Source organism: Haliotis rufescens, unplaced genomic scaffold, assembly GCF_023055435.1.
Source record: "Haliotis rufescens isolate VD_foot unplaced genomic scaffold, xgHalRufe1.0.p SCAF_23, whole genome shotgun sequence".
Classification (NCBI taxonomy): Eukaryota; Metazoa; Mollusca; class Gastropoda; order Lepetellida; family Haliotidae; genus Haliotis; species Haliotis rufescens.
The window spans coordinates 6,143,067-6,170,164 of record NW_025963924.1 but is presented as its reverse complement, the minus strand read 5'-3'; the positions used below and the strand labels follow the sequence as shown (position 1 = coordinate 6,170,164).

General features: G+C 43.8%; 3 protein-coding genes across 3 annotated transcripts; all 3 read left to right on the top strand.

Moving 5' to 3' along the window:
* Positions 1-200: 200 nt before the first annotated feature.
* LOC125383477 lies at positions 201-4,730 on the top strand. The gene is made up of 3 exons (XM_048401705.1): positions 201-540; positions 2,232-2,465; positions 3,792-4,730. The coding sequence occupies exons 1-3, from the start codon at positions 312-314 to the stop codon at positions 4,022-4,024; spliced, it is 696 nt and encodes a 231-aa protein (XP_048257662.1). The 5' UTR covers positions 201-311; the 3' UTR covers positions 4,025-4,730.
* A 2,612-nt stretch (positions 4,731-7,342) lies between these two features.
* On the top strand, positions 7,343-11,584 carry LOC124146563. Its single transcript, XM_046516904.2, has 3 exons — positions 7,343-7,682; positions 9,415-9,648; positions 10,681-11,584. Exons 1-3 carry the CDS (start codon positions 7,454-7,456, stop codon positions 10,911-10,913), a joined length of 696 nt encoding a protein of 231 aa, XP_046372860.2. The 5' UTR covers positions 7,343-7,453; the 3' UTR covers positions 10,914-11,584.
* A 3,567-nt stretch (positions 11,585-15,151) lies between these two features.
* Positions 15,152-26,489, top strand: LOC124146567. Its single transcript, XM_046516910.2, has 4 exons — positions 15,152-15,233; positions 16,220-16,306; positions 18,504-18,761; positions 26,194-26,489. Exons 2-4 carry the CDS (start codon positions 16,246-16,248, stop codon positions 26,427-26,429), a joined length of 555 nt encoding a protein of 184 aa, XP_046372866.2. The 5' UTR covers positions 15,152-15,233; positions 16,220-16,245; the 3' UTR covers positions 26,430-26,489.
* The last annotated feature ends 609 nt before the right edge of the window (positions 26,490-27,098 follow it).

The window sequence follows — 27,098 nt, the reverse complement described above, 5'->3', positions numbered from 1 at the left end:
TGTACAAGCCGTCAGTCAGTTGGATCGCTGATTTGTCACCAGGTGGCGCACGTGACATCACATCATGAACGCGAGTTCAATCAGCTGTCAGATTTGACAAACAGAATCCTCTACAGCGGTGACGTTACAAAAAACAAGCCAGGAAACTATATACCTTGTGGGCGTTCCATGTCTGTTATAGGTATAAATACGCCGTTATCTCTCACTCAGATCAGAATTCACAGGAATATACGAGAAAACTGTTTAAGCCCAGTGAGTTCACGTATAACTGTACTTTAGGTGAATTTGTGTCGCTGCAGTTCCATTTCACCATGGCATTTCGAATTGTACTCACTTGCTTAATCGTGGCCATGGCAACCGCTTCAACATCAGTGGGTAGTTGTGTGGTTAAAGGCAACCCCGACTTCAGACCAGATCCCGATGACTGTTCGGTCTTCTATGTGTGCACCAATGAGATCCTGTACAAGTTCAACTGTTCAAACAGCGTGTTCGACCCCGAGACCAAAACATGCGTCGGCCAGGGATCCATCTACGACAATTGTAAGTACTGTGTATTAAACTCGATATTCAGAGGGTGGCGGGGTAGCCAAGTGGTTAAGTAGTTCTCTATCAAGCCGAATGCCCGGGTTCGATGCCCTAAATGGTGTTAAGCTGGTGTCCCCCGTGTGATATTTGTGGGATATTATTAAAAGCGGCGTAAAACCACACTCACTCACTATAATCAGAAGATTTGATAAATTTACAAAGCATCGATTCCATCTTCGTGTACCGAGATATATGGGCAGTTGGGTAGGCCTGTGGTTGAAGCGTTCACTCGTCACGTCGAAGGGTTCTAGTCATGATGTGGGTACCCAGGTTAAAGTTCGCTCCTGGTACCATCCACGATCTTACTGAAATATTGCTAAAAGCGATGTTAAACCATCCGCGATCTCACTGAAATATTGCTGAAAGCGATGTTAAACCATCTGCAATCTCACTGAAATATTGCTAAAAGCGATGTTAAACCATCCACGATCTCACTGAAATATTGCGAAAAAAGCGATGTTAAATCATCCACGATCTCACTGAAATATTGCTAAAAGCGATGTTATACCATCCGCGATCTCACTGAAATATTGCTAAAAGTGATGTTAAAACTTGCTTATTTACAGGAATTGGCTGAAACATCAAGTTCAAAGTTAAATTTGATTTCACTTACTGGCCTTCTTGAAATATAATAGATTTTTCCGATGCAGTTAGTGAAAAGACGAGAGTGTAATCTACTTCTTTAAAATACAATTTGTATCTTGAATGTAAATAAAGGTTACTTTAGGAAATCTACCAATAATCATGTACAGAAACCGAGCGACCGACAACTTCTTCTCAAAGCCAAGATACTAATGCTCTTTGTTATCTAAAGCTCAGCCAAGGTGATATAAAAATCAGAACAAAACTGACACAAAACATCTTCGCTCAAGCGGGCAGTATATTGCAAGTACTTTATACTTAATACGAAATATGACAGCCGGCCAAAAACAAATGTGCTACAACGCACAGCTGACGCTGCACGGCAATAATTTGTTTAAATGTTCTTGTCAGCAAACCGCGAAATGCTTTAAAAGTGTAAGACTTGTGTGATGCAACGTCAATCCTCGTCGTCGTCGCTGCTGCATGTCAGCGTTATTTCGACAACGTCTTAGCTGAGAATAAAGTCGAGGCGGCGTAGTTGTGTACACTGTCAGTCGTCCCTGTCGCCGAGGTGCGACACCGACGAGAGTCGTTGTACATGACAGTGATATATTTCAGGTTACAGCAGTTATGCAGGACTTGCCCCGGGACTAATAAGAAACCTAACTAGTCCGTAACCTTGTTTATCTGGAACCCCCGACATTCCGGACACCTTGTTAATCCGGGAACCCGGCAATCCGGATTCCATGTCCTTCCAGAAACCTTGAAAGTCCGGACTCCCGTCAATCCGGATTCCAGGTCATTCCGGAAGCCTTGATAGTACGGACCCCCGTTAGTCCGAATTACATGTCAGTCCATAAACCTTGATAATCCGGAAATCATGTAATCCGGAATACCCTTTTTATGAATCCAAATTAGAACGGAAACATCACTTAACAGGAAAACCCGTTTGGCGATTGCTTCATATATGGAGGCACATGTGCCTGTGAGATAAACACTCACCCCATCGGGTAATTAAAAAAAGAAGATATATTTGATTACAAATTATGAATATTGTTCGCCAGGTACCAAGAAGGACACCCGAGCGGAGACGGTCATCTGTCTTCCAGAGTCCCGTGCCTTGATCCCCCACCCCACCAACTGTGCCCAGTACTACAACTGCTCTGCTCCGACAAGGTTCAGGTGGCCAGAACATCTGAGCGAGTGCCCCTACCCCCAGTTTTACAACGTCATCACTAAGCGGTGCGAGCACTACACCATGGTGAAGTGTGGTGAGAGAGTCGAAGCCATCAGTCACTGTGAGTATACCATTAACCATGCCATTCATACCGGAAAGGGGGGCACGGGTGGCCCAGTCGTCTAAGGCGCCGCGATTCGCTGTTCAGAGTTGCGTCCCTTGAACACGCCAGAAACCTATGATTGTGGGTTCGAATCCCGGTTCGCCCCGATTATGTTTCTAGGTTTGTCAGCACCATACCCGTGCTCGTGGGTTTCACCGAAGTGATAAACGTCTGAGACCTGCATCACTTCGGGCTTTCCTCCCACATTAAGCTTACACGCCGCGATATAACTGGATTACTGGAATACTGTTAAAAGCGGCGTTAAACCCAACTCACTCACTCACTCCAGTACTCATACTCGGGGAGGCATTGAAACAACCAGATTGGTCGACACTCGGCTGTTATAAAGTGCTTGGTTCTATTCTGCTTTGCAATCCACGACCATTGATTAAGGTTCCACTAACTTCACCTCAGTTTCTCTGCCCTGGCTGGAATTGCTTAAAACGGCATCTCACTTATTCACTTTCTTACTCACATTACAGTAAACTACGTTTATAACGAACACGCTTATAACGAACTGACCGATATAACGAACATATGTTTTAGTCCCGGCCATTTGTTGCATATATGCTGTATATATGCTTATAACGAACTACGGTTGTTACGAACTAAAATTAATGGTCCCTTTGAGTTCGTTATAACCGTATTTTACTGTATATGGTTCCGGGGCGGCGGGTAGTCTAGTGGTAAAAGCGATCACTCGTCAAGCCAAAGGCCGGCTTCGATTCCCACATGGGTACAATGTGCGGAATAAGGACTAAGCTGTATATATTTCTGATCTGCCTTGCCCGAGCGTGTCTTCGACAGGAGACACCTGTAGCTGTAAACTGGTAGTGGGGACGGGTGGTTAGACGCCAAATGCGCCGCATTTTGCAGGGTTGCGTCGCTTAGGCGTGCCAGAAACCTATGATCGAATCCAGTTTCGCCCTGATAATGTTTCTAAGTTTGTCAGCACCATACCCGTGCTCGTGGGTTTTACCAAAGTGGTAAACGAGTAAGACCTAAGGGGATTTCCTCTCATGTCAAGCAGGGGCGGTCGGGTAGCCTAGTGGTTAAAGCATTCGTTCGTCACGCCGAAGACCTGGGTTCGATTCTCGACATGGGTACAATGTTTGAAGCCCATTTCTGGTGTCCCCCGCCGTGATATTGCTGGAATAGTGCTAAAAGCGGCGTTAAACCATACTCACTCACTCTCATGTCAAGCTGCCACGACGTGATATAACTAAAAAACTGTTCAAAGCAGTCAGAACACTCACTCACTCATTCACTCTCTCTTTCTTACAGGCGACTACCGTGCGAACCAGTGCCTGGCTGCTCACTGTATCCCCTGCATGGTGCGCTTCCCAAGTTGCAAGGGTCTTCCCGACGGCTTGAACCACTGGGTGGGCAGGGAAGACTCACCCTACTTCGTCGTGTGTGAGGGTGGACGGATGGTGTATTCGGGTTTGTGCAACCAGGAGAACGGACCACAGTTCTTCGATCAAGCCAAGAGGATGTGCGTTGAGCGGACTGCTTGAAGTAATGAAGATGAAAAACTTTCTCAATTTCTTGCACTTGGTACTGTTTCTGAACTTCCTGTTTCATGATTGGTCATTCCTTATTTGGCAGTCATATTCACCTCGGGGTCACGTGATGATGGACTTTTGTGCCGCAGTCCGGAATTTCCTTTACACATTCCCGGACTTCTTCAGCGTATTCTATAACTGGTTGTGGCCATTTAGAAATCCAAATTTAGACATTCAAGTTTCTTTCATGTGTTCAAGGAATCAAATTTAACAAATGCGCGTCCTAAATAGGATTTCTAGAGTCTTTGTGATTTTACGTGAATAAAAATTTAAGTCATTACCATGAAAACCGTCTGTTGCCTAAATTATATTGGAGTTTGTGAACAATATTGTGTTCTGTATGGTACCAAGCTTGTATTAAACACTTGAAGTATTGACCTGCCCGTCATTGAATGTGTACACACTAACTCTGTAAGTCCCATTGCAGCCGGTATAAACACCCGGTTTATTTATTTCTGAATCTTTGTAATTATGATCAATGTGTTGTGTTTGTGTGTTGTGTTAACAGTGTTGTGTAATTTGATTGTAAATCTAAACTCAATTCCCCAGCGGATTCGGGTTTTATTCTCGCTTAGAATATCCGTTAATATGAGTTCAGTGTAAATTGAACATTGTATGTTGTAAATATGCTTGATTGAATAAATATTTCTACCAATTATTTCTTTTCTCGGTGTCTATTAACCAATCACATTCTATCTTGTAGTGTCAGCAAGGGGGTAGAGTCTCGGGTACACTGTGCAAAATATCTTCTTATTCCTACTCAAATCGAGTTACCAACCCACCCATTCATTCACCAATCCACCCACTCACTTATTCAACCACAGTCGGACTCAATCATACCAAATGCCACCCACCCACCCAATCACTCACTCACTCACTTAACCAACCAACCACTAAACCATACCACCTACCCACTCATTCAACCAACCAACCACTCAACAATAATACCCAACCACCCACTCACTCACCCATCCACCCACCTACTCACTCACTCAACCAACCACTCAACCATACCACCCATCCACCCACCTACTCACTAACTCAACCATACCACCCACCCACCCACCCAATCACTCAATCACTCACTTAACCAACCAACCACTCAACCATACCACCCACCCCCCTATCCACCCTCCCACTCATTCAACCAACAAACCACTCAACAATAACACCCAACCACCCACTCACTCACCCATCCACCCACCCACCTACTCACTCACTCAACAAACCACTCAACCATAAAACCCACCCACCCACCCACTCACTCACTTAACCAACCAACCACTCAACCATACCACCCACCCACCTACTCATTCACTCAACCAACCACTCAACCAGTAAACGCACCAACCCACCCACTCACTCACTTAACCAACCAACCGCTCAAACATACCACCCACTCACTCACTCAACCATACCACCCACCTACCTACTCACTAACTCAACCAACCACTCAACCATAACACCCATCCACCAACCCACTCACTAACTCAACCAACCCCTCAACCATAACACCCACCCACCCAACCACTCACTAACTCAACCAACAACTCAACCATACCACCCATCCACCCACCTACTCACTCACTCAACAACCACTCAACCATAAAACCTACCCACCAACCCACTCACTCACTTAACCAACCAATCGCTCAACCATACCACCCACTCACTCACTCAACCATACCACCCACCCACCTACTCACTCACTCAACCAACCACTCAGCCATAACATTCAACCACCCACCCACTCAACCATAACATCCAACCTCAACCATACCACCCACTCAACCATACCACCCACCCACCTACTCACTCACTCAACCAACCACTCAACCATACTACCAATTTATAATAATGTTTAGATATTGGCGTTGAACAGAATTTATGTATTACCTAAATATTTTTACTTGAAAGAAGTATCAACCCTTGTTCTTATCCTCATATTCATCCTTTATACTCCTTAATACATAGGGGCGGTCGGGTAGCCTAGTGGTTAAAGCGTTCCCTCGTCACGCCGAAGACCTGGGTTCAATTCTCGACATGGGTACAATGTGTGAAGCCCATTTCTGGTGTCCCCCGCCGTGATATTGCTGGAATATTGCTAAAAGCGGCGTAAAACCATACTCACTCACCTTAATACAAATGTTATATATATTATATGACAAATTATTCCAAGCAACTCGTGCTATCCTTTTTCATACCAAGTTTTAATACATACCAGAAATTACAGATAACCACATGCGCATTTCCCATATCTAAATATACCCTGGTATTTAAACCCTACATTTTAAAGAGGGAGATGTATAACATATCTACCACAAGCCGCTGCCCTGTAGCCGTTATAGCGCTGTGAAGGTAAGGTAATATCCATTTTATGTACCAGACGGTACATGTCTGGCTGTATAAAAAAATAAATGTTTTTTTTAAAATAAAAATAAGGAAAGAGTTAGAATTTTAAAATTATTTTATTAAAAACCAAAAGTGGGAACACTATCTATTATTTTCTTGACTTTGCCAAAAATACCAACACAAACAATTGTGCACACTTTGCACTCTGCTCTATACATAATGTGTATTTTATGGATAACGAAATCATAAAGCGTTGAAAAAAAAAGATTATTTTTTGTTTTTATTTGACTTAAAGTGACGCTCAGATGTCATTTTATATTTAGCCATATTATGGGTGTAGTTTTGTTGTGCGGAGTCATCGTATGATACATCAAAATTCGCCAATATGGTAGTGGTATATTATTTAACTTATATAAAACATATCAGAAGAATTATATTTAATACATACTTTTGTATTCGCCGTTTCAACTTCAGTTCTCCAAGGCATGCACACTGTATATGGCTGACACTTGTCTGTGTCGGGGTATATGAGTGAGTGAGTGAGTGAGTGAGTATGGTACTGGTGGGTATTTTATTTTTTAATATTATAAATGCCATTTCAGGGATATGATCTATTATTAAAATGATATCACCAGGCACGTCACGACATGTCTCCTCCTACTAACACCCCCCCCCCCCCCCCCCCCCCCCCCCATCTCACTAGCCTATCGCCGCGGTGATGTACAGGCCGTCAGTCAGTTGGATCGCTGATTTGTCACCAGGTGGCGCACGTGACATCACATCATGAACGCGAGTTCAATCGGCTGTCAGATTTGACAAACAGAATCCTCTACAGCGGTGACGTTACAAAAACAAGCCAGGAAACTATATACCTTGTGGGCGTTCCATGTCTGTTATAGGTATAAATACGCCGTTATCTCTCACTCAGATCAGAATTCACAGGAATATACGAGAAAACTGTTTAAGCCCAGTGAGTTCACGTATAACTGTACTTTAGGTGAATTTGTGTCGCTGCAGTTCCATTTCACCATGGCATTTCGAATTGTACTCGCTTGCTTAATCGTGGCCATGGCAACCGCTTCAACATCAGTGGGTAGTTGTGTGGTTAAAGGCAACCCCGACTTCAGACCAGATCCCGATGACTGTTCGGTCTTCTATGTGTGCACCAATGAGATCCTGTACAAGTTCAACTGTTCAAACAGCGTGTTCGACCCCGAGACCAAAACATGCGTCGGCCAGGGATCCATCTACGACAATTGTAAGTACTGTGTATTAAACTCGATATTCAGAGGGTGGCGGGGTAGCCAAGTGGTTAAGTAGTTCTCTATCAAGCCGAATGCCCGGGTTCGATGCCCTAAATGGTGTTAAGCTGGTGTCCCCCGTGTGATATTTGTGGGATATTATTAAAAGCGGCGTAAAACCACACTCACTCACTATAATCAGAAGATTTGATAAATTTACAAAGCATCGATTCCATCTTCGTTTACCGAGATATATGGGCAGTTGGGTAGGCCTGTGGTTGAAGCGTTCACTCGTCACGTCGAGGGGTTCTAGTCATGATGTGGGTACCCAGGTTAAAGTTCGCTCCTGGTACCATCCACGATCTTACTAAAATATTGCTAAAAGCGATGTTAAACCATCCGCGATCTCACTGAAATATTGCTGAAAGCGATGTTAAACCATCTGCAATCTCACTGAAATATTGCTAAAAGCGATGTTAAACCATCCACGATCTCACTGAAATATTGCTAAAAGCGATGTTAAATCATCCACGATCTCACTGAAATATTGCTAAAAGCGATGTTATACCATCCGCGATCTCACTGAAATATTGCTAAAAGCGATGCTAAACCATCCACGATCTCACTGAAATATTGCTAAAAGCGATGTTAAACCTTGCTTATTTACAGGAATTGGCTGAAACATCAAGTTCAAAGTTAAATTTGATTTCACTTACTGGCCTTCTTGAAATATAATAGATTTTTCCGATGCAGTTAGTGAAAAGACGAGAGTGTAATCTACTTCTTTAAAATACAATTTGTATCTTGAATGTAAATAAAGGTTACTTTAGGAAATCTACCAATAATCATGTACAAAAACCGAGCGACCGACAACTTCTTCTCAAAGCCAAGATACTAATGCTCTTTGTTATCTAAAGCTCAGCCAAGGTGATATAAAAATCAGAACAAAACTGACACAAAACATCTTCGCTCAAGCGGGCAGTATATTGCAAGTACTTTATACTTAATACGAAATATGACAGCCGGCCCAAAACAAATGTGCTACAACGCACAGCTGACGCTGCACGGCAATAATTTATTTAAATGTTCTTGTCAGCAAACCGCGAAATGCTTTAAAAGAGTAAGACTTGTGTGATGCAACGTCAATCCTCGTCGTCGTCGCTGCTGCATGTCAGCGTTATTTCGACAACGTCTTAGCTGAGAATAAAGTCGAGGCGGCGCAGTTGTGTACACTGTCAGTCGTCCCTGTCGCCGAGGTGCGACCCCGCCGAGAGTCGTTGTACATGACAGTGATATATTTCAGGTTACAGCAGTTATGCAGGACTTGCCCCGGGACTAATAAGAAACCTAACTAGTCCGTAACCTTGTTTATCTGGAACCCCCGACATTCCGGACACCTTGTTAATCCGGGAACCCGGCAATCCGGATTCCATGTCCTTCCAGAAACCTTGAAAGTCCGGACTCCCGTCAATCCGGATTCCAGGTCATTCCGGAAGCCTTGATAGTACGGACCCCCGTTAGTCCGAATTACATGTCAGTCCATAAACCTTGATAATCCGGAAATCATGTAATCCGGAATACCCTTTTTATGAATCCAAATTAGAACGGAAACATCACTTAACAGGAAAACCCGTTTGGCGATTGCTTCATATATGGAGGCACATGTGCCTGTGAGATAAACACTCACCCCATCGGGTAATTAAAAAAAGAAGATATATTTGATTACAAATTATGAATATTGTTCGCCAGGTACCAAGAAGGACACCCGAGCGGAGACGGTCATCTGTCTTCCAGAGTCCCGTGCCTTGATCCCCCACCCCACCAACTGTGCCCAGTACTACAACTGCTCTGCTCCGACAAGGTTCAGGTGGCCAGAACATCTGAGCGAGTGCCCCTACCCCCAGTTTTACAACGTCATCACTAAGCGGTGCGAGCACTACACCATGGTGAAGTGTGGTGAGAGAGTCGAAGCCATCAGTCAGTGTGAGTATACCATTAACCATGCCATTCATACCGGAAAGGGGGGCACGGGTGGCCCAGTCGTCTAAGGCGCCGCGATTCGCTGTGCAGAGTTGCGTCCCTTGAACACGCCAGAAACCTATGATTGTGGGTTCGAATCCCGGTTCGCCCCGATTATGTTTCTAGGTTTGTCAGCACCATACCCGTGCTCGTGGGTTTCACCGAAGCGATAAACGTCTTAGACCTGCATCACTTCGGGCTTTCCTCCCACATTAAGCTTACACGCCGCGATATAACTGGATTACTGGAATACTGTTAAAAGCGGCGTTAAACCCAACTCACTCACTCACTCCAGTACTCTTACTCGGGGAGGCATTGGAACAACCAGATTGGTCGACACTCGGCTGTTATAAAGTGCTTGGGTTCTATTCTGCTTTGAAATCCACGACCATTGATTAAGGTTCCACTAACTTCACCTCAGTTTCTCTGCCCTGGCTGGAATTGCTTAAAACGGCATCTCACTTATTCACTTTCTTACTCACATTACAGTAAACTACGTTTATAACGAACACGCTTATAACGAACCTGTAGCTGTAAACTGGTAGTGGGGACGGGTGGTTAGACGCCAAATGCGCCGCATTTTGCAGGGTTGCGTCGCTTAGGCGTGCCAGAAACCTTTGATCGAATCCAGGTTCGCCCTGATAATGTTTCTAAGTTTGTCAGCACCATACCCGTGCTCGTGGGTTTTACCAAAGTGGTAAACGTGTAAGACCTAAGGGGATTTCCTCTCATGTCAAGCAGGGGCGGTCGGGTAGCCTAGTGGTAAAAGCATTCGTTCGTCACGCCGAAGACCCGGGTTCGATTCTCGACATTGGTACAATGTGTGAAGCCCATTTCTGGTGTCCCCCGCCGTGATAGTGCTGGAATAGTGCTAAAAGCGGCGCAAAACATACTCACTCACTCTCATGTCAAGCTGACACGACGTGATATAACTGAAAGACTGTTCAAAGCAGTGTCAAATCACTCATTTACTCATTCACTCTCTCTTTCTGACAGGCGACTACCGTGCGAACCAGTGCCTGTCTGCTCACTGCATGCCCTGCATGGTGCGCTACCCAAGTTGCAAGGGTCTTCCCGACGGCTTGAACCACTGGGTGGGTAGGGAAGACTTTCCCTACTTCGTCGTGTGTGTGGGTGGACGGATGGTGTATTCGGGTACGTGCAACCAGAAGAACGGACCACAGATCTTCGATCAAGCCAAGAGGATGTGCGTTGCGCGGACTGCTTGAAGTAATGAAGATGAAAAACTTTCTCAATTTCTTGCACTTGGTACTGTTTCTGAACTTCCTGTTTCATGATTGGTCATTCCTTATTTGGCAGTCATATTCACCTCGGGGTCACGTGATGATGGACTTTTGTGCCGCAGTCCGGAATTTCCTTTACACATTCCCGGACTTCTTCAGCGTATTCTATAACTGGTTGTGGCCATTTAGAAATCCAAATTTAGACATTCAAGTTTCTTTCATGTGTTCAAGGAATCAAATTTAACAAATGCGCGTCCTAAATAGGATTTCTAGAGTCTTTGTGATTTTACGTGAATAAAAATTTAAGTCATTACCATGAAAACCGTCTGTTGCCTAAATTATATTGGAGTTTGTGAACAATATTGTGTTCTGTATGGTACCAAGCTTGTATTAAACACTTGAAGTATTGACCTGCCCGTCATTGAATGTGTACACACTAACTCTGTAAGTCCCATTGCAGCCGGTATAAACACCCGGTTTATTTATTTCTGAATCCTTGTAATTATGATCAATGTGTTGTGTTTGTGTGTTGTGTTAACAGTGTTGTGTAATTTGATTGTAAATCTAAACTCAATTCCCCAGCGGATTCGGGTTTTATTCTTTTATTCTATTTATGTTGCAAATATGCTTGATTGAATAAATATTTCTACCAATTATGTCTTTTCTCGGTGTCTATTAACCAATCACATTCTATCTTGTAGTGTCAGCAAGGGGGTAGCGTCTCGGATACACTGTGCAAAATATCTTCTTATTCCTACTGTGATATGTTACTCAAATCAAGTTACCAACCCACCCATTCATTCACCAATCAACCCACTCACTTATTCAACCACTCAATCATACCAAATACCACCCATCCGTCCAATCACTCACTCACTCACTTAAGCAACCAACCACTCAACCATACCACCCACCCACTCATTCAACCAAACAACCACTCAATAATAATACCCAACCACCCACACACTCACCCATCCCCCCACCTACTCACTCACTCAACAAACCACTCAACCATAAAACACAACCACCCACCCACTCACTCACTTAACCAACCAGCCACTCAACCATAAAACCAACCAACCCACCCACTCACTCACTTAACCAACCAACCGCTCAAACATACCACCCACTCACTCACTTAACCAACCAACCGCTCAAACATACCACCCACCCACCCACCTACTCACTAACTCAACCAACCACTCAACAATACCACCCACCAACCCAATCACTCACTCACTATCTCACTTAACCAACCAACCACTCAACCATACCCTCCAACCACCTATCCACCCACCCACTCATTCAACCAACCAACCACTCAACAATAACACCCAACCACCCACTCACTCACCCATCCACCCACCTACACACTCACTCAACAAACCACTCAACCATAAAACACAACCACCCACCCACTCACTCACTTAACCAACCAGCCACTCAACCATACCACACACCCACCTACTCATTCATTCAACCAACCACTCAACCATAAAACCAACCAACCCACCCACTCACTCACTTAACCAACCAACCGCTCAAACATACCACCCACTCACTCACTTAACCAACCAACCGCTCAAACATACCACCCACTCACTCACTCAACCATACCACCCACCTACCTACTCACTTACTCAACCAACCACTCAATCATACCACCCACCCACCCACCCGCCCACTCACTTACTCAACCAACCACTCAACCATACCACCCACCCTAACACTCACTAACTCAACCAACCACTCAACCATACCACCCATCCACCCACCTACTCACTCACTCAACCAACCACTCAACCATAAAACCCACCCACCAAATAACACCCACCCACCCATCCACCCACCCACTCACTCACTCACTCAACCATCCACTCAACCAACCAACCACCCCACCCAGCCACTCACTCACTCAACCATTAACCCATTCCCTCCCTCACTCACTCCCTCACTCATACCAACCAAACTTCCTCACCTACCGACTTACTCACCTCTTTCACTTAACAACAATCTCTTCATTTGTACGCATATATGAGGACTGCTATTGGTGCACCAACACCCTCTCTTTGTTTGAATGGTAAACCTACACGCATCACGACTCAGCACAAAGTAGGCAGCTGTCAGTGACGTCCTATTTAGTGGGAACAACACTAATGCAAACTTTCATACTTGTTTTTATGAGGCCATATTCCTGTCAGTGGTAAGTTATAAAGTAGCCAGTGACGGATGTTCAACATACACGATAGTTGTCGAGACCATATGGTGCTGAATTTAATGCACGCACCAGACTGAAGTCATCAGCCTCTGTTTTATTGCTTTGATAGCACGTCTGTCTGAGACCGCCTTCGTGGGGTAATGGATAGCGCGTCTGCCTGAGACCACCTTCGTGGTGTAGTGGATAGCGCGTCTGCCTGAGACCGCCTTCTTGGTGTAGTGGATAGCGCGTCTGCCTGAGACCGCCTTTGTGGTGTAGTGGACAGCGCATCTGCCTGAGGCCGCCTTCGTGGGGTAGTGGATAGCGCGTCTGCCTGAGACCGCCTTCGTGGGGTAGTCGATAGCGCGTCTGCCTGAGACCGCCTTCTTGGGGTAGTAGATAGAGTGTCTGCCTGAGACCGCCTTTGTAGGGTAGTGGATAGCGCGTCTGCCTGAGACCGCCTTCGTGGGGTAGTTGAGGCGCGTCTGCCTGAGACCGCCTTCGTGGTGTAGTGGATAGAGAGTCTGCCTGAGACCGCCCTCGTGGTGTAGTGGATAGAGCGTCTGCCTGAGACCGCCTTCGTGGGGTAGTGGATAGAGCGTCTGCCTGAGACCGCCTTCGTGGTGTAGTGGATAGCGCGTCTGCCTGAGACCACCTTGGTGGGGTAGTGGATAGCGCGTCTGCTTGAGACCGCCTTCATAGTGTAGTGGATAGAGCTTCTGCCTGAGACCGCCTTCGTGGTGTAGTGGATAGCGCATCTGCCTGAGAACGCCTTCGTGGGGTAGTGGATAGCGCGTCTGCCTGAGACCGCCTTCGTGGGGTAGTGGATAGCGCATCTACCTGAGACCGCCTTCGTGGGGTAGTGGAAAGCGGGTCTGCCTGAGAACGCCTTCGTGGTGTAGTGGATAGAGTGTCTGCCTGAGACCGCCTTCATGGGGTAGTGGATAGCGCGTCTGCCTGAGACCGCCTTCGTGGTGTAGTGGATAGCGCGTCTGCCTGAAACCGCCTTCGTGGTGTAGTGGATAGCGCGTCTGTCTGAGACCGCCTTCGTGGAATAGTGGATAGCGCGTCTGCCTCGAGAGTAGAAGGCCAATGCTTCGGCTCCTGGTCGCATCATAACAATAGACGTGTGCGTGCGGTTGGTAGTGCATGTGCCCCTGCGTGTATGTAGCTTGGGCTCTACACCACAGACTAGCTATCCCTGCGCATCAACTATCGCTGAGTGCGGCGTAAAACAACAAACCAACCCTGCACATCAACAAATGTATCTGTTGTTCAGATAACAATATGTGTATGTCCTTTGAGGTGGAACACGATGACACGCAATCCTAATACATATGGGACATTCCAGTTAATAGCGGACCGCCTCCGTGGTCTAACGGATAGAGTGTCTGCCGGGGAGCGAAATGATGGTGGTTGGATTCACGGCCGCGTCACATCAAAGACCTTTAAAGATACTACTTGTTGTTTCTCAGCCTGGCGTTCGACATCAAGGTGATAGTTTGAAATGCGAGAACAAAACACATTTATGAGTAATTTTTGTGCAGCTCCTGAAACCTTGGGATCCAAACACTTCGCTTTTTAACAAAGATGTTTATAACAAATGCTTTAATTTAGATATTGGCGTTGAACAGAATTTATGAATTATCTAAAGATAATTACTTGAAAGAAGTACCAACCCTTGTTCTTATCCTCATATTCATCCTTTATACTCCTTAATACATAGGGGCGGTCGGGTAGTCTAGTGGTAAAGCGTTCGCTCGTCACGCCGAATACCTGGGTTCGATTCCCGACATGGGTACAATGTGTGAAGCCCATTTCTGGTGTCCCCCGACGTGATATTGCTGGAATATTGCTAAAAGCGGCGTAAAACCATACTTACTCACCTTAATACATATGTTATATATATTATACGACAAATTATTCCAAGCAACTGGTGCTATCCTTTTTCAAACCAAGTTTTAATACATACCAGAAATTACAGATAACCACATGCGCATTTCCCATATCTAAATATACCCTGGTATTTAAACCCTACATTTAAAGAGGGAGATGTATAACATATCTACCACAAGCCGCTGCCCTGTAGCCGTTATAGCGCTGTGAAGGTAAGGTAATATTCATTTTATGTACCAGACGGTATATGCCTGGCTGTATAAAAATAATTAATGCTTTTTTTAAAAAAAAAATGAGGAAAGAGGTAGAATTTTTATATTATTTGATTAAAAACCAAAAGTGGAAGACACTATCTATTATTTTCTTGACTTTGCCAAGAATACCAACATAAACAATTGTGCACACTTTGAACTCTGCTCTTTTATAAAATGTGTATTTTATGGATAACGAAATCATAAAGCGTTGAAAAAAAATGATTAGTTTTTGTTTTTATTTGACTAAAAGTGACGCTCAGATGTCATTTTATATTTAGCCATATTATGGGTGTAGTTTTGTTGTGCGGAGTAATCGTATGATACATCAATATTCGCCAGTATGGTAGTGGTATGTTAGTTAACTTATATAAAACATATCGGAACAACTATATTTAATACATACTTTTGTATTCGCCGTTTCAACTTCAGTTCTCCAAGGCATGCACACTGTATATGGCTGACACTTGTCTGTGTCGGGGTATATGAGTGAGTGAGTGAGTGAGTATGGTTTTACTCCGCTTTTAGCAATATTCCAGCAATATCACGGCGGGGGACACCAGAAATGGGCTTCACACATTGTACCCATGTCGTGAATTGAACCCGCGTCTTCGGCGTGACAATGCAAGCGAACGCTTTAACCACTAGGCTACCCGACCGCCCCTCGGGGTATATGAAGTACCTGACTTATATACTAGGACATAAGTTCATTAGGACCAAAGGACATTATGGATATAGGAAGTGACTTGATTTTTCTCAAAACATTCCAAACGGCCATTTACATGTCATACAAAATACTTAATACTACAAAATACTAAATACTACAAAATACTAATTTGTCATTAACAACATACAAATGTACATCAACCTGTTTGAGATACAACTAAAATTTCGTTTTATCCAAACTGTATCTGCTACAATATTTTAATGCATTAGTTTTCTTGTAGACGGTTTGGATCTCATCTACAGCTCCATGATGTGTGAGAGTCGCGTGTTGTGCTTGCTGATGGTGCTGCTGGCCGCCCTGGATTCATGTGAGCTATTTCTTAATGTTATTGTGTCGTGTGTATCGTTTTGTGATGTGTGCTTATGCGTATGTTGTGTGTTTATGTATATGTGTGTTATATTTGCATGGTTTATGTGTGTGTGTGTGTGTGTGTGTATGTGTGTGTGTGTGTGTGTGCGTGCGTGCACGCTATGAGGTGAGGTGAATTAAGATTCCATAATTATTGCACTTTTATAACGACGTGTGTGTGTTGTGTGTATGTTTTGTGTGTGTTGCATGTGTGTTGTGTGTATAGTATGTGTACGTTGAGTTGTAGGAAGAATTAGGATTTAGCGAGGAGTTCCAGATCATTGCGCTTATGTAGCGACGTGTGTGTTGTCCTTGTTGTGTGTTTTGTGTTGTGTATTGTACTTTGTGTATGTGTGTGTGTGTGTGTGTGTGTGTGTGTGTGTGTGTGTGTGTGTGAGAGTGTGTGTGTGTGTGTTGAGTGCACATGTTGCATGTGTGTTGTGTGTATAGTATGTGTGTGTGTTGAGTTGAAAGGAGAATTAGGGTTTAGCGTCGAGTTCCAGATTATTGCGCTTGTGTGTTCGTGTGTGTTGTCCTTGTTGTGTGTTTTGTGTTGTGTATTGTCCTTTGTGTATGTGTGTATGTGTTTGTGTGTGTGTTGAGTTGTGTATTGTGCTTTGTTTGTTGTGTTGTCTGTTGTGTAATGTGAGGTGTGTTTGTTGTGTGTAGTGATGTCTGTGTTGTGCTGGGAGAAACAAAGAGGGGTAGGTGGGAAATGTTGAATGGCGGGGTAAGAGAGGGTAGATGGAGAGAGGGATGCAGTGGGAAGTGGTGAATGGCGGGGTAAGAGAGGGTAGATGGAGAGAGGAATGCAGTGGGAAGTGGTGAATGGCGGGGTAAGAGAGGGTAGATGGAGAGAGCGATGCAGTGGGAAGTGTTGAATGGCGGGGTAAGAGAGGGTAGATGGAGAGAGGGATGCAGTGGGAAGTGGTGAATGGCGGGGTAAGAGAGGGTAGATGGAGAGAGGAATGCAGTGGGAAGTGGTGAATGGAGGGGTAAGAGAGGGTAGATGGAGAGAGCGATGCAGTGGGAAGTGGTGAATGGCGGGGTAAGAGAGCGTAGATGGAGAGAGGAATGCAGTGGGAAGTGTTGAATGGCGGGGTAAGAGAGGGTAGATGGAGAGGGATGCAGTGGGAAGTGGTGAATGGCGGGGTAAGAGAGGGTAGAATGAGAGGAATGCAGTGGGAAGTGTTGAATGGCGGGGTAAGAGAGGGTAGATGGAGAGGGATGCAGTGGGAAGTGTTGAATGGCAGGGTAAGAGAGAGTAGATGGAGAGAGCGATGCAGTGGGAAGTGGTGAATGGCGGGGTAAGAGAGGGTAGAATGAGAGGGATGCAGTTGGAAGTGTTGAATGGCGGGGTAAGAGAGGGTAGATGGAGAGAGGAATGCAGTGGGAAGTGGTGAATGGCGGGGTAAGAGAGGGTAGATGGAGAGAGCGATGCAGTGGGAAGTGTTGAATGGCGGGGTAAGAGAGGGTAGATGGAGAGAGGGATGCAGTGGGAAGTGGTGAATGGCGGGGTAAGAGAGGGTGGAATGAGAGGAATGCAGTGGGAAGTGGTGAATGGCGGGGTAAGAGAGGGTAGATGGAGAGAGGGATGCAGTGGGAAGTGTTGAATGGCGGGGTAAGAGAGAGTAGAATGAGAGGAATGCAGTGGGAAGTGGTGAATGGCGGGGTAAGAGAGGGTAGAATGAGAGGAATGCAGTGGGAAGTGTTGAATGGCGGGGTAAGAGAGGGTAGATGGAGAGGGATGCAGTGGGAAGTGTTGAATGGCAGGGTAAGAGAGAGTAGATGGAGAGAGCGATGCAGTGGGAAGTGGTGAATGGCGGGGTAAGAGAGGGTAGAATGAGAGGGATGCAGTTGGAAGTGTTGAATGGCGGGGTAAGAGAGGGTAGATGGAGAGAGGAATGCAGTGGGAAGTGGTGAATGGCACGGTAAGAGAGAGTAGATGGAGAGAGCGATGCAGTGGGAAGTGTTGAATGGCGGGGTAAGAGAGGGTAGATGGAGAGACGGGTGCTGTGGAAATATTGAATGGCGGGGTAAGAGAGGGTAGATGGCGAGAGGGGGTAGGTAGGTTTAGGGCTGTGGTTAGTTTGGCGTCACTGGTAGAGTCTTCGTCACTCACAAACTAGGTTTAAACCTGTCACTTTTTGCATCAGTTCCAGCATCAGCATTCATTCTAGACTCAGGCGACGTGAACCCCATCTGCAAGACGACGACGGAAACACTGATTCCCCACCCGGCTATGTGTGCCCAGTACTACAACTGTAGTGCGCCCGCCATGAAAATACATCGTTCCACCTTAGAACAGAACCTACAGGAATGTCCCTTCCCGGAGTTGTACAACCCTGAAACACAGAGATGTGAACACTACAGCATGGTCACGTGTGGCAACAGGACAGAGCCCCTGGGGAAATGTAAGTATCCTAGCCTCCCCCTTCTTCTTGATGGAAACCAAGAGAATTGACATACGAGGGGTGGTCGAAATGTTCTGAGACTAATCGAAGGAATGCGTTGATGGTGTTGGTTGCCAATTATATTTGAACATAATGACTCCAAAGTCCACACACTTCTGTCAATGATGCTGGAGTGCCTGGACCCCACTGGTGTAGGAAACCTCCTCCTGGTGGTAAAAGGTCCCCCGCAGCAGAAATGGCTTCATCACCATTTACTTAATGCTTGCCAGAGAGTTCTTTCTTCAAGTTTGGGTAGAGGTGGAATTCTAACGGTACCAGATCTGGTGAATACGGAGCATGTTTAGTGGGTTATTCTGCATAGTCCTCGTGGTACAACACACCTTTAGTGAGTTTTTCACGACGTTTAGCCTTGATATACATGCAGTTGCCTCAGCATGTTACCTTAATATTGATCATTATTGGTCTCACCTTTCATAAGGTATTCCACCAGTAGGATTCCAATAGTCAATTTTCGCGTTATGTGGAGCAATATTCTACCAGCTCCAGACTTTAGTGTTGACATTTGATACAAATTTTGCCTTTTGTCCTCGACGTAACAGGTTTCCTCTGCTTTGACTGTTGTTAGTTTCAGGCTGATAGTGGTAAACCCAAGATTTATTTATTGGTACAAAGACAAAATCGGCTGATTCTGCTTCAAAATGACATAAATATGATGAACCTGTAGCATTAGAGGCCTTCGAACCTGGCGTGCTTAGACCTTTTTCATACTCGGTTCATTCCTATGAGTGTTCCCAACTCTTTAACTAGATATGCCTACTGTATCGGCAATGTGCTGCGTGGTGAATCGCCGATCATTCATAATCATATCATGTATTTTATCAACATTTTGGTGGCAGTGGAAGTGGATCAACATTTTGTAAAGCTTTGGACCTCAATTATTTCTTTCAATATCAACAGTTGGTGAATTATTTACAAAAAATAAATACCAAAAATCGAACTGTATTATTTAGACACTCGTGACTTTTATTTTTGTTCAGCCAGTTCCTCACACCTCTCAACATCCAGTGACATCATGTCCCGCTTGCAGACGTATTTGAAGGTTTCCTTTTGCTCAAAGACCGCCTCCGTGGTCTAGTGGTAGAGCGTCCGCCCGGAGAGCGGAAGGTCCGGGGTTCGATCCCCGGCCGCGTGATACCAAAAGACGTTAAAAGATGGTACTTGTTGTTACCCTGTCTGGCGCTCGGCATTAAGGGGCTTAAACAAGGACTGATCGGCTATACTGTGTCTGAGAGGGGTATTCATATTAAACTGCGGCATTGTATCTCAGTGTGCTTGCACTATAAATCGGCATCAGTCCGGACTAGTACAAGCAGCCACGTGCATGCACGTCGCTATATAAGTGCAATAATCTTGGACGCGACGTTAAACCCCATTTCACCTCACCTCCTTTTGCTGTAGGCGAGCTAGCCATACAGGAAGTACTTCAGTGTTGTCACATCCTCCATGCGAAGGACGTGGCAATCCAGCGAAGTTAGTGCTGTTCGAGCTGGGGGGAAGAGACTCAGGATATGGCGTCTTCAGATCTTCAGTTTTTGTGACTCGGTCACTCCAGCTAATTCCGAGGCTGCACATGTGGAAGGTACTGAGTTTCTCTTCTTTGTCTGGAGGAGAGGGTTCAAGACTCACTGCCGTACAACATTGTGCTTAAGAAGAAGGCTATGTAGACTGGTGTGGGTTGTCAGCTTGCTGTTCTCCCTAGAACTCGAACCTGTGCTTTACCTTCTGTGTGCAGCAGAGGGTAGCAACGGGCAGCCTGATGAGGCCCTTCGGATGTGACGAGTCGAATTCTCTCCATTCCATTCTTGCCACTCTCTATCATTCTGAGCATTGAGTCCTTGACAGCAAAGCCTGTAGCAAGGTGAGGTCCACGTGCAGTTGATGGACTTCGTTGTTGATGACAGCGGTCTTGGTACATCACTTATCTCCGAGGTCCATTACAATCCGGTCGTCATGGTGCAAACTTTCCAGCATTCCAACCTTTGGTGCTATATTGTACGTCAATCAAGCTAGGTCTATCACTAGTAGACACCTGCTTCCGGGGTTGTGCCGTCACTGTGAGTTGATGCTGGAATTGCCTCTAATGGGTGCAGGCCTGGGACAACTGATGTGCAGAGCAAGATGGTATCAGATGCTTCACAAGAGCTGCCTGTAGGGACTTGAAGACAACAGGATACTGCCTTACGGACCCTGACTCCGGATTTCCCATATCCTTTCCCATGGATTCATATAGTCGCAAGGCTTAGGAGATTAGGTGTGTTCCTCCTGGAAGAGTTGTCAGACAAGGCTGACAACAAACCTTTGTCATATAGCTGGAATATTGCTGAGACCCCCGCAGCAGACATGACTTCATCACCGTTTACTTAATGCTTACCAGAGAGTTCTTTCTTCAAGTTTGGGTAGAGGTGGAATTCTAGTTTTGAGGTGCCAGACAGCCACTTGTCCCCAGTGCTACCACTTGGTAAGTTCACAGTTACTTCTCAACAATTAAATACACACCGTCTTCAAGATTAGGGTATATCATGTTTTTCCTTCACTGCGAGGCGTATGTAAGTTTTTCAGTTTAACATGGACTTAATTTTTTTTTCAGAAACAAATCCCTTTACCTCGCTGAATCAAATGGTTGTGTGTGTACTGCAAAGTGTGTACTGTATATCCTTCGTAATTAGGCTCAGCCACCCCTCGTATATACACCTTTAACATTTATCAACTACTTAGACTTATAATTATCGAGAAAGTTGCCAAAAATGGCACATTAGTTGACGTTCACGGTCATAAACGACGGTTGCAGTCTTTCTAACCAATGAACTGCCAGCTTTTAATGAAAAGAGTCTGTTTCATGCATCCCAAAGACGTCTACCCAGCCATGATTAAAAGAAAGGTCCAAATCATACCATTCATTTGGAAGACTATACTAAGAATTTCAACGACTCCTGCAGCTTTTGCTGATTAGCGTGTCTACATACAGTCAGAGTCGACAATATCTACTAGATTGTAAAGAGCCCACAATATCGACGAGAGAGTATATTTCTTGATATTGCTTTGGAACTTTTAGCCAAACCAGGAACAGACTCCACTAAATCAGACAAAGACTGCATATTCTTGAAATTGTAATTTGCAAAAAAGGGAGCTGATGCCTTTAATTCAAACAACATTCTCAGACAAAAATCACTTTCCAAACATGTGCCATAATATGTTAATATCGCGAGCAGCCTCCTACTAATTTGGATCACAACTTTAAAATCATTATGGATGTTGTCGAAGCATATGCCAGTATATGGGCCAAAAAAGAAGGAGAATCTGTTGAATGTGTTTCAGAGTGGGCTAAGTAAGTGTGTGATGTCATTGATAGAAAGCACAAACTGAAACATCCTCTATATCTCCAGGGCTCTCAATTCGGTAAACCTACACTAACCCCCAGGGTTACCGAAATGCGACCCCTAGAAATTAAGAGGATGAAACTGGAAAAGAGGAAACAGAAAGGAAAGAAACTTATTCTGTCCCAGCCAGCTGACATCCACAGCCTAGCTGCCCTACATGAAAAGTTTGTAGTTGTTCCCTCTGACAAGGCCTCAAATAACATAACCATTACATGTAAGCATCACTACATTAATTGAACTTGATATAAGCGCCATATCTAATAATAAGGCTCGTATGTTTACTGAGGAAGACATATGCCATAACCATGCATCAGTACTATCAAATTTTGACTTGGCTCTAAAACATGAAGACATGTCCATTGGTCTTTTGTACCGGATTTTTGTAAAGCTACATAAAAATCCATACAAAGAGAGATTTATTGCTGGGTCCAGCAAATGTACCACCAAAGATTAACTATAAGCCTTAACACAATCAAGGAAGGACTTCCTTTATATTCAAAGAAAATATTTGAGACAAGTGGAATTTATACCATGAGGATTGTCACAATCTCAAAGGATTTCAATGACTGTTTACAATTTCAGAAAAGAACCAGGTTCAATGCTGTCAAAACATATGGATTTTTAAGTTTTGTACACCACTTTCCCACATGACAAACCTAATTAAAATCTTTTTTCCTTGATCCATGGGTATATAATTACATATCTATCCTCAGAGTTTCAGGTTATTTGTGAAAATTGAAAGCAAATGTCTTCTAAAGTTTACTGAGATAATATGTGAAGCGCTGGTCTTCCTCATTGATAATTTATATGAATTATTTGGGGGTAAGACGTTTAGGTAAGAAGAAGGCATCCCCATAGACACCAGTGGTGCCACTCTTCTCGCTGATCTGTTTATGCATGCGAATCGGAAACTCTGCTCGGACTGGCCTAGTCAAAACAAGCTAATATGGCCAAGACGTTTAATTTAAGCTTCAGGTATAGCACTGATCAGATGCTGATCAATAACCAGTAAATAGCCAATTTCCATTGACTTACCCACCTGAACTAGAAATAAAGGAGGCCATATAAACGAATAATTCGGTTAGAAAGCTTTGTCTGTTTCATATTTAGATCTATTCATAAAGATTCAGAGTGACAAAACACTCTCCACCAGACTGTATGAAAAGTACGGTTGCCCATAAGGGACATGGAGTCTGTTTTTCAATATTTTGATGTTTAACTTACTTTTATCTTAACCTTTTGCAAATTAACACAATCTGCCATACAAATATGTGATAAATCATGTATAAAAACATCCGAAAACATAGAAAATGTACTTTTAAGTAGCTTTTGAGTCGCTGAAATGTGAAGTGAAAATGTCCAAAACTAAAATGGAAATGTCAAAAACCAAAACGAAAAGGTCAAAAAATAAAATGAAAATGTCAAAAACACAAAACGAAAATGTCAAAAACTAAAATGATTACACAGAAAACTATTTCCACCGCGGTGTAAATATTATCACCGCGGTGTAAATATTATCACCGGGGTGGGAATATTATCACCGCGGTGGAAATAGTTTTCTGTATTTTCATTTTAGTTTTTGACATTTTCGTTTTGTGTTTTTGACATTTTCATTTTAGTTTTTGACATTTTCGTTTCGTTTTTCAGCGATTCAATATCTTCTTTACACATGATTTATCACATATTTGTAAGACAGATCGTGTTAATTTGCAAAAGGTTACGATAAATGTAAGTGAAATATCAAAATATGGAAAAACAGACTCCATGTCCCTTATGGGCCACCGTAGAAAAGAGGGATGACTTCAACTTTCCCTTCAGGTCGAGCAATATTCCTGCAGCTCCATCTCTTAGTGTCTTCATTTCTTATGAGCTTCAATCAAGCATGCTCTTTCTACCAGGATTTCAATGAGCGTCATACAGCTCCTGCTCAGTTTTTTTTAGCCTGGTTACAACATTCAAGGCCTCAGTAAACCTTTCTAAACGTTTTTGGTAGACATGCGAGGACATTTCCAAATTTGACACATCAGTCCTATGCAATTCCCTATTTTGACTTGTACCAAATGAACAATTAACTTGCCTTTGTCTATGATGGGGATGGGGTGGGGGCATCGTCACTAAACACACGCTCATGATATAGCCGTAATCGTACAATCGTCACTGTTTTCGGCCATTATTTTTAGTAATATAGAAAGGGTTTTGTCACTTTTATTGCAATATTTTGTCAATACAGACTATGATGCGTTTACTCCTTTTAACTGAAAAAAGTTAATTAAAAGGGTTTGGTTTGATCATACACAGGTAACAATAACAAATTTTTATTGAAATACTTTAACCGTAGAATATAAATGTTTTAAAATAAGACCGATATCGAAACATGTGACGTGAGATAACGCAGGCGCCTTGCTACGCTTGATTTTAACTAGAACAAAACTGTATTTTATATAAGTACAGATTTAAGAAATATAGTAATATTGACTGTAAAAAGAACACTTTTTTGCAGTGATAAAGAACGTTTGCTGTGTAACCTAACCCAACATGAACAGAATGCTCCGTATCGCCAAGCAACTATTTTGTATGGGACTTATACCATATCTTATACCAACGTTTCAGTCATTTTGTTGTCTTGGTAAATTTGAAGATTTTAGTAGCTCTTTCAGTGGTGCAGATTTGTTTTTGAAAGAACTAGCTTTTAGCAACAATAACATACCAATGTTGGTAATCGAATTTAGATTTAGTGTGAAGTATTTCTAGACTTTCCCTGTTGTAAATTGAATGAACCTCTTTGGTTTTATATAAATGTATTTTCTTAAAAAAATAGATTTAAATGAATATGTCCTTGTGTGGACAGCGTAAACAAATAGTATAAACACCAGTATGTGTAAAGTATGATATAATTTATTTTCAAATGACAAAGGACATGGTAGGATAACAGCCCCTTTTCCGCATAATTTAAGAATTGGGAAAAACTTTGGCTAAAAATTAGTACTAAGAAAATTAATGAGATATGTTTGTATGAATGTGAGCTTAGCTTTGGTTGTTCAAAGAATTCAACTACAGGCATAGGTTAGGATAAAATGAGTCAAAAAGGCTTTTGATATAGGTTTTCAGGAAATGTTTATCTAATATTTACACCTGAGCAAATCTTTGACCCTAGCTCATTTTCCTCATCTTCCCGAGGCAAGGGAGTTGACTGACTATAAAAGTCCAGTTTCCACCCTTGCCGAACTAGGCTGGTATTTTGGAGTTACATTTTGGCTGGACTAACGAGTCTATGCATAGCCCAATCAAAATCGCGCAACGAAATCGAAATCCGGTTCGTAAACTGTCGTCGGATTTCGGTCGATTGCAGGATTTGCAAAGCATGTGCACCGCCAACTCGTTGTCATTTGATGTTTTCCAGATCTTTTCATGTCTTAATCAAGGTGCTCACGTGATTTCATGCACTTCGCGATGTCAGACCCGTTTTATCGCAATATAGATCTTGATTATCGATAGGATCGTCTTGACAGGGCGCCACCATTTTGTTTGAAACAAATGCAAGCGATACGAGATGTGGAATCTGATTGGTCCATAGGAAAGGCTTAGAAGGGGCAGAACTCGTAATAGCCACAGGTAATAGCTACGATCGAGCCCAGGAATTCCAGCCTAGTTCGGCAAGGGTGGAAACTGGACCTTAAAATCAGTTAACTCTCTTGCCTCGGGAAGATGCATTTTCCTAGAATACAAACATTACAAACATGTGATAAAAATCATCTTGAGACAACGTCTTGCTCATACTTTGATTTTCACTTGAAATTCTAAAATTCTGCGTTTTTCACTCATTGTATCCATACTTATGTACTTGCCAATGTCAAAAGTCGAAACATTGCAAGTGTAAGAAAGATATACACAAGGTCTTATCATGTCTGATAATGTTCATGCCAATAAGTTTTTCACAACTTTTAATTTTGACACTTACAGTTGGCATTTAGCGCATATGAGTTATATCTTTTCAGGCGAGTATGCTCAGCACGCGTGTGCTGGGGGCAAGGACTGTGGGCCACCCTGTTTCATCAACAACCCCACCTGTAGGAACCTCGCCGACGGCCTCAACGTCTACGAACATCGCCCCAACTCTCGTAACTACGTTGAGTGCCTTAATCAGCGACTGCTCAAAACTGGCGTGTGTCCTAATTGCGACCCGGGGAGCCCTATTTTTGACGCAAATTTGCGTGCCTGCGAGTGTAGATAAAAAATGCATTGTTTAAAAAATCACAATGTCCAGTAAGAAATAAAAAGCATGTAAACATTGCATCTGTTTAACCCTGGGGATACTGTGGGGAAAATGTACCCCCATTGCTGAATGCGTTCACAAAACCAAACCTACCACTCGGTGGCAACTGACCCATGCCACAAGATCGAGCAAATAGGATAAAAAGTGGCCCTTAGGCAAATATTTTTGGTGGAAATATATAACGTCAACATCTGTCGTAACAGTGAACAGACAATCCAGTACACAGCGTGTTTCTTGATTTTAAAACTGAAAACGGTATGTTAATTTGAAACTACATCTGCTCTGTACAAGTGAAGAAATTCTGCTGCGTACACGTCAAGAGAGTGAGTGAGTTGGATTTAGCGCCGCTTTTAACATTATTCCAGTTATATCACGGCGTGTCAGCTTAATGTGGGAGAAAAGCCCCAAGTGGTGCAGGAAGACCACGAGCACGGGTATGGTGCTGACAAACCTAGAAACATAATCGGGGCGAACCGGGACTCGAACCCACAATCATAGGTTTCTGGCGAGATCAAGGGACGCAACTCTACGAACTCGGCGAATTGCGGCGCCTTAGACGACTGGGCCACCCGTACCCCCCACACACGTAAAGAGAAACGGTTCAGAAATATGTTGTTTTTGCAACAG